This window comes from Chelonoidis abingdonii, chromosome 12, assembly GCF_003597395.2.
Source record: "Chelonoidis abingdonii isolate Lonesome George chromosome 12, CheloAbing_2.0, whole genome shotgun sequence".
Classification (NCBI taxonomy): Eukaryota; Metazoa; Chordata; order Testudines; family Testudinidae; genus Chelonoidis; species Chelonoidis abingdonii.
In genome coordinates, this window is record NC_133780.1 from 2,570,845 (window position 1) to 2,578,104 (window position 7,260).

The 7,260-nt window shown below is 57.8% G+C and overlaps 1 protein-coding gene across 1 annotated transcript; it reads left to right on the forward strand.

Annotated features, from left to right (window-relative positions):
• The first annotated feature begins 614 nt into the window (after positions 1–614).
• LOC116835966 (uncharacterized) lies at positions 615–6,270 on the forward strand. Its single transcript, XM_032799268.2, has 6 exons — positions 615–722; positions 1,670–1,759; positions 3,360–3,677; positions 4,544–4,698; positions 5,262–5,374; positions 6,057–6,270. Exons 1-6 carry the CDS (start codon positions 638–640, stop codon positions 6,175–6,177), a joined length of 882 nt encoding a protein of 293 aa, XP_032655159.1. The 5' UTR covers positions 615–637; the 3' UTR covers positions 6,178–6,270.
• The last annotated feature ends 990 nt before the right edge of the window (positions 6,271–7,260 follow it).

Here is a 7,260-nt window from a genome sequence, read left to right on the forward strand (position 1 = left end):
TAATGCCAGGGTGAGGGGCACAGCCTGGCTACGGCTATTCTGGCCCTCGTCATTTTGCTTGGCGATGCAGGGCAATATCATGGCAAATTGTCACACCGGAGCCGCACAGCCCGTGCTCTCTCCTTCCTAGCCAGGAACTGCAGGCCCAGAGCGGGGATCGGTCTCACCCCAGCGCTCTGAGCTGTTTCCCTTTGGCTATAAGAGGTTCTCAGGCACTCGCTGGGCCCAGTCCCGGCCTGGGGTCGAGCCCTGTGGAAATCGACTCGCTCTCGCACACGCTGGGCCTGATCTTGGTCTGGGGCCGATCAGTGGGACTGATTCTGAGCGGCACCTGCTGAGGCTCTGACCCTGTTCACAGAGCTCAGATTTTTGACATTGTGCCCCTCACCCTGGTGTCAGGGCAGCTGATCCCCCTCAGGGCGTGGAAGATGGGGGGCATCTGGGGCTGGCTGGGAGCTTTTGCTTGACTGAGTCAACATCTGCCAGAGCAGAGAGAGGAAATTCAGGATGGAGCCTCTGACCGTTCCCCCGGCAAACCACAAGGTTGCAGCCCAGCAGCTCAGCTTCCTGCATGATCTCACAGCCCAGCCCCTCATCCCCTGCCTGTGCCTTTGCCACCGCCTCTCACTCGAGCACGATGGAGGACGAGGAGGGCTACACGGCATTCAACCTGCGGCCCAAGCAGGGCGGCTCGGGTGGCCCATCCCCAGCTAGGAATCAAGGTAGCAATTTCAACCCCCTCCTCCCACCTACAGGCTCCATGTCCTGGCAGCAGGGGCAGAGCCGGGGCTGGGACCCAGAGACGGGCCAGGGGATGGCAGAGTTTGGCCATGCGGTTATCTCACAGAGTGGGGTAGCGCCATGAACAGAGGTAAAGAGTGTGGGGGATCCACCAAGTGACAGAGCGAGAGTGGGGGTGCTCACGGGGAGGTTTCCCCTCTGGAAGCCAAAAAGGTGGGTCAAATGGGGGAAACTGAGGCACAGATCAGGAAAAAATCCTTCACAAGGACACACTCACTGCATCCCCATTCCCCTCTCCCGGATGTAAATATAGTCCAGGTGTCCTGGCTCCCAGTCCCCGTTGGTCTGACCCACTAGACCCCACTGCCCTCCCAGGGTTAAGACTATAACATAGGAGTTCTAGCTCCCAGACACATCCTGCTCTAAGCACTAAACCTCACTCCCCTCCCAGAGCCAGGGATAGAACTCAAGCATCCTGGTGCCCAGCCCCTGCTGTTTTAACCCGTTAACCCTCACTTCCTTCCCAGAGTTGGGGCTAGAACCCAGGAGTCCTGGCCCCCAGCCCTACTGCTCCAACCTACTAGACCTCATTTTCTACCAGTATCTGGTAATAGAAACCAGGGTTTCAGGTGGGGTTTGCAGAGGTTCCAAAACAGAGGTTCTTGCGATTCATGGAGCAGATTCCTGCTCTCAGAGCAATTGGTGTAGGCTCTCCGCAAACTCAGGCAATGTTACTGTATCAGTAACACTTGGGGGTCACATTTTCAATCTTTTCTCCCCAGCCATGGGGGCTGAAAACTGTCTTTCTCTTTTAAATGAAAGCTGAGAGCCCAGTACAATCACCTGACTCCTGGAGCTGGGGCCTGAGGCCAGGATCTAGAGTGACTGGACCTTAATTCAGCCCGGCTCTGCTTGTGTTTTGTTACAGATTCCCATCAGTGTCCTGGCTGGCTTCAGGTCACTCTAGGGGCTGGGAATCTCGTCCTGGCAGCGGCTGTGCTATTGCTGGTGGTTTGTGGTGAGTCACCAAAGGCTGTAGCTTTATCTGTCTGGGTGCATCAGTCTGCAGCATGGATGTGACACCGGGGCAGGGACGCCCAGTGACATTGAGAGGCGGCCCATTTAAAGCAGATGCTCATTGACAACGAGCCTGTGGAACTCACTGCCACAGGATCTCACCGGGGCCATGAGCTTAGCAGGGCTCCGTGAAGGATCAGGACACGTATAAGAGGAACGAGACCTGCCAGAGGGCCAGGAAGTACCCCAGTGCTTTGGCAGGGGCTATGAAGCCTCCTGCTTCAGGGCATCAATCAACCTCTAACTGATGGGCAGGAAGGGTCTGACTTGGGGGACAGGTTCTCATTGTCCACTGTGGGTGTCTTGCTCAGAGGCAGCTGGGTCTGGCTACCCTTGGAGATGGGATAGCAGGTTCATTGAATCATAGACTATCAGGGTTGGAAGGGACCTCAGGAGGTATCTAGTCCAATCCCCTGCTCAAAGCAGGACCAATCCCCAGGCAGATTTTTGCCCCAGATCCCTAAATGGCCCCCTCAAGGATTGAACTCACAACCCTGGGTTTAGCAGGCCCATATGTCATGGAGTCCCCGGGTGATGCTCTGGAACTGCTCCCCACCAAGCCAGTCAGGACTTTGGGGAGCCTCCTCTCCCTTGGAGCACACTGCCTCCGGGGCAAGACACTCACACGGCTTCACCTCTCTCTCCTTGGAGCATTCAGCATCCTCTGCCCCTCCGTGCGCTTCCCACAGCGAGTCCGCCCAGGTGGGGTCCTGGGGAAGCCACAGGGTCCTGCACCCCCACTTTGCAGTCAGACATGACTCTCAGCCAGCCAGTAACACAGAGATTTATTCGATGACAGGAACATGGTCTAAAACAGAGCTGGTAGGTACAGAGACCGGGACCCCTCAGCCGGATCCATTCTGGGGGGCAGTGAGCCAGACCCCCACGTCTGCCCTCACTCCTCATCCCCAGCCAGCTCCAGACTGAAACCCCCTCCAGCCCCTCCTCCTCTGCTGAATTCCTTTCCCGGGCCAGGAGGTCACCCAATCTTTGTCTCCAACACCTTCAGTTGGCACCTTTGCAGAGGAGGAGCCCAGCCACCAGTTGCCAGGAGACAGAGTGCCAGGCATTTAGGTGCACTGGCCCTTTGCTCTGCAGCAACCACTCACCCTTATTCCATCCCCTACATATTAAGAACTGCATAGGGGACACTGAGGCACCAACATCGTATTCAGAGAAAACATTAAGAACATTCCCATTTCGTCACACCATACTCAAACTGCTAAGCTATGTGCCCGAGGTCTGATTCAGTCTGGCCATCCCCTTGCAGCCAGTTTTGGGGTGTTTTGATGGTGCAAATGGGTGGAAACATGGACTGGGTTGGCAAAGAAGCCCAAGGGATTTAGGCACCTAATTCCTAGTGATTTTCAATCCTGGACACATCTGGGGCTGCTCTGAAGTCCATTGGAGTCAGTGGCGATGGGGCTGAAGAGGCTTTGGGGCAGGCCCTGTGTCTCCGCATGGCTCTGTGCTGGTGCTTTTACCAGCAACTCCCATGACATTGACCGGTCGCCCTGACTCCCACCGATGCTGCTTTGCAGTTTCCCACTTGGTGTCTGAGAAGGGAAAGACCCCGACAGCCCCTGATTGCGAAGGAGCTGGGAGCAGAGAGACACCAACACCCCCTGGGAGCGACGGAGCTGGGAGCAGAGAGACACCGACACCCCCTGGGAGCGATGGTGCCAGGAGCAGAGATACAGCGACACCCCCTGGGAGCGATGGAGCCGGGAGCAGAGATACAGCGACACCCCCTGGGAGCGATGGAGCCGGGAGCAGAGACCCCAGCACAGCAGAATGCAGTGCCCGCCTGGAGCGTTTCCAATCCCAGCTGTGCCCCCCGGCCCAGCCCGGCCCAGCAGGTAACCCCAGCTCGTGTGTCTCTGAGCCGCCCTCCGCCCCGGGCACGGCCAGTGGGAACCCAGCTGCCGTCCCAGCCCCTGGGGATCCTGCAGGGCAGGGACACGCCGCCCCCTGCTGGCTGCACCGATCTGCCACCAGCCCCGCTCGATGCCAGGCCACGAATGTACCTGCCTCAGCTGGGACTGGGCCTGGGACAGCGAGATCTAGTGGCCGTTCAGGGTAATACCCAGCCATGAAGATTTTAATAACGTCATACAAAGCTGTCTAACTTTTTTTTCAGTGAGTGTGTGCGAGGGTTTCACATCTTATCACTGAGATTGTCTTATGGTTCCACCCCCTCCCATTTCCTGTCATCTGGGCCCCATGTCCCCTCCCAGTCCCCATCACCCTGGGTCCCAGCCTCCCCTCCTGTTCCCAGCTTAACATCACCCCTTCCCCCTGTTCCTCCAAGACACTTCTAGGCTGTTCTGGCCATTTAAAGGGGTCTTAAGATGAGAATCTCCCTTGTCATGGTGGTGGTGGGGCCTCTCCGGCTGGTGTGGAGCTGGGGTAAGGGCCCTCCTCCACCCTGTTCCCAACCCCCCCAAAATGGGGGGCAGATTGGCAGTGTGACTAGAGTGCAGTGCGCTATGGGTGTTCTCTGCTGCCCAGAGCCCATATGGAAGCACTGGATAATGCAGAGCAGCCCCAAGGCTGCTCTAACTGACACCAGGAGCCAGGCAGGGCCTGGCCCAGCCCCAGATTTCAGGAAGCACAAAGGGGACTGAAACCCATTTGAAACCTATTCCTGCCCCAGTCACAGGCTGAGAGTAGCCAGGAATGAGGCCCAGAGGGCTCAGAGCATTAGATGCCTGTCTCTCTGCAGGGGGGTCTGGGTGCAAACTCTGCCCCACAGACTGGCAGCTGCGTGGGGACAAGTGCTACTGGGTCTCCAGAGGACGTAAAACGTGGAGCGAGAGCCGCACTGACTGCTCAGCGAGGGGCTCCCAGCTGCTGGTGATCCAGGACCCCGAGGAGCTGGTAAAGGGGTGATACCTTCCTGCTGGAGCTGCCCCTGCAGGGCTGGGCCCTGGGTGCAGAGTCCAGGGGCTCATAGGCCACATAGTAGGGCTGGGATTGTCATAGCTGCCCTGGGGATTTGGACATCCTGTTCCCATTAATTATTGAGAATGGGGTCTCCAACCCCCCTAGGCAGCTTTGACAATCCCAGCGTAAATCACTAGCCCCAGGATCAGGGGCACAGAAAGGCGGCTTAAAGCCACCAGGACCTCCCCCTCCTGGGATGTGCCCAGCACAGCTCAGCTGGAGAGAGGGGCTGGGGGTGTGTGAGGATGGGGGCTGCAGAGAGACGGGGGCTGGATGGGGCTGGATGGATGGATAGAAGGGTGTCTATGGGGGATAGTTGCATGGATAGATGGGTGTGTATGGGGATAGATGAATGGGGATGGATACTGGCTGTGTATAGGGATAGATGAACAGACAGACAGACGATCTGGTCCTGAAGTTGTTGACAAGCTGGATTCCCAAGAGAAGAGCCCGATGGCACGTCTGGTCACCGGCTGCCTGTCACACACTCACTGTAGGAGTTCATAAAGGACCTGACAAAACATTCACATCTGTTCTGGGTCGGACTGTCTGTCCCCTCCCCGGAGAAGGCCTGGACCTGGCTGGACGGCTCCCGGCTGGATCAGACCCAGTGAGTGATTCCTTGAGTCAAACAATTTCCCTCCCCTCCGTGGGCAGAGGGGGCCAGGGCCAGGGATAGGGGAGGTTGGGGAGAAGGTCGGGAGCTCAGAGGGAGCCGTATTTAGTGTCAGATGATGCTGAGACCCCAGGAGGGTGGCTGGGGAGCCCGGCTGAGAGGAGGGCTGGGTGGGAGCAGACAGGGCCATGGGGCAGGGAGAGATTTGCGCATCCCCCAGCACAGAGATGGTGGCTGGAGCCCTGGGGGTGGGGGAGGTGGCCCAGAGTTGGGATGTGGAGGGAGAAGAGCAAAGGGGCCAGGCCAGAGCCCTGGGGATCCCCCAGACAATGGGGCAGGGGGGAGGGGGAGACACAGAGCAGCCAGAGGCAGGAGGGGACCAGGAGGGGGCAGCGTCGGCCCAGCCCAGTGGGGAGGAGACGCGGAGCAGGGGAGGGAGCTGGACAGGGTCTAGGCTAGCAGAGAGGATGAGGCTTGAGCAGGTCCCTGGGGTCTGAGCAGGGAGAGGCCATTCGAGACCCCGGCCAGGGCCTGACAGTGGGGAGAGGGGGCAGCCCCCTGGGCAGAGCTCGAGGAGACGACGGCTGCGGATCCTGTTGGAACAGCAAAGAGCTGCAACCGACTGCGTGTGATGGACCCACACACGCTGACAGGGGCCTTCTCCTTCATCCTGCAGGTTTCTGGTGTCAGACCCGGTTGAGAACAGCTGTGGGGCGGTGTGGGGGAAATGGATTCATTCTGATGCCTGCAGCTCTGGACTTCACTGGATTTGTCGGAGAGATGCCGTCCTGCTCTGAGGGGGGCATCCAGGGCTCTTTACTAACGGGAAGGAACCTTTCATCAATAAAACCATCATGAATGATCTTTAACACTTCATGTGGTGCCTGTCACGTGAGGATCTCAAAGCACATCAGTGCTCAGTGCCTGACTTCAGTACCAGGCAAACTGGTTGAAACTACAGAAAAGAACAAAGTGGTCAGACATGTGGAGGAACATAATTTGTTGGGGAAGAGTCAACATGGATTTTGTAGAGGGAAATCACGTCTCACCAATCTACTAGAATTCTTTGAGGGGGTCAGCGAGCATGTGGAGAAGGGGGATCCAGTGGATATAGTGTATTTAGATTTTCAGAAAGCCTTTGACGAGGTCCCTGAGCAAAGGCTCATAAGCAAAGGAAGCAGCCATGGGATCAGAGGGAAGATTGTCTCATGGATCAGTAACTGGGTAAAAGACAGGAAACAAAGGGTAGGACTAAATGATCAGTTTTCAGAATGCAGAGAGGTAAATAGTGTTTCCTCTATACCCACCTCGGCCGCCTTTGGCTCCGGCCTGTCGGTTGCTGGCCCATATGTGCCCAGGAAATCCCAGCCTGCAGCGGGGTTTGCAATGCGAGGAGGCTGGCGGGAGCTCTCCCAGGGGCTGTGTAAGGGGGACATGGGGAGCTGATGACTTGGCCACGTAGACTGTTCAGGTAGATCCTCAAGACCCCCAGCCCGGTGGTCCATCTGCATCTGTTTCCAGCTGCCTGATCGACCCCTCACCCTCAGATCATACCCGGCTCTGCCATTCCTGGGAGCGGCCTGGGAAACCTCCCAAAGAGCATCGATGTCCAGGGGGGTTAGGAGTCTACCTGGGGGGACAATACAGCTGAGACCCAAGGGGATCGAGAGCAATTGGGGAACCAGCTTCTTCAGCCCCTGACATGACCCCTGGATCTTCCCTGCACCAGCCTGAATTGCACAAACCCTGGGCCCCGTTCCTGTCCCCGCTGCACCAGCAGGGAGCCCGTCGCATTGATCAGGGCAGGCAGAGGGGGGAGCCGCGCCCGGTGCCCCAAGCCCATGAGAACACGGCCTGGGATTTGTTTCTCACATGGGGGC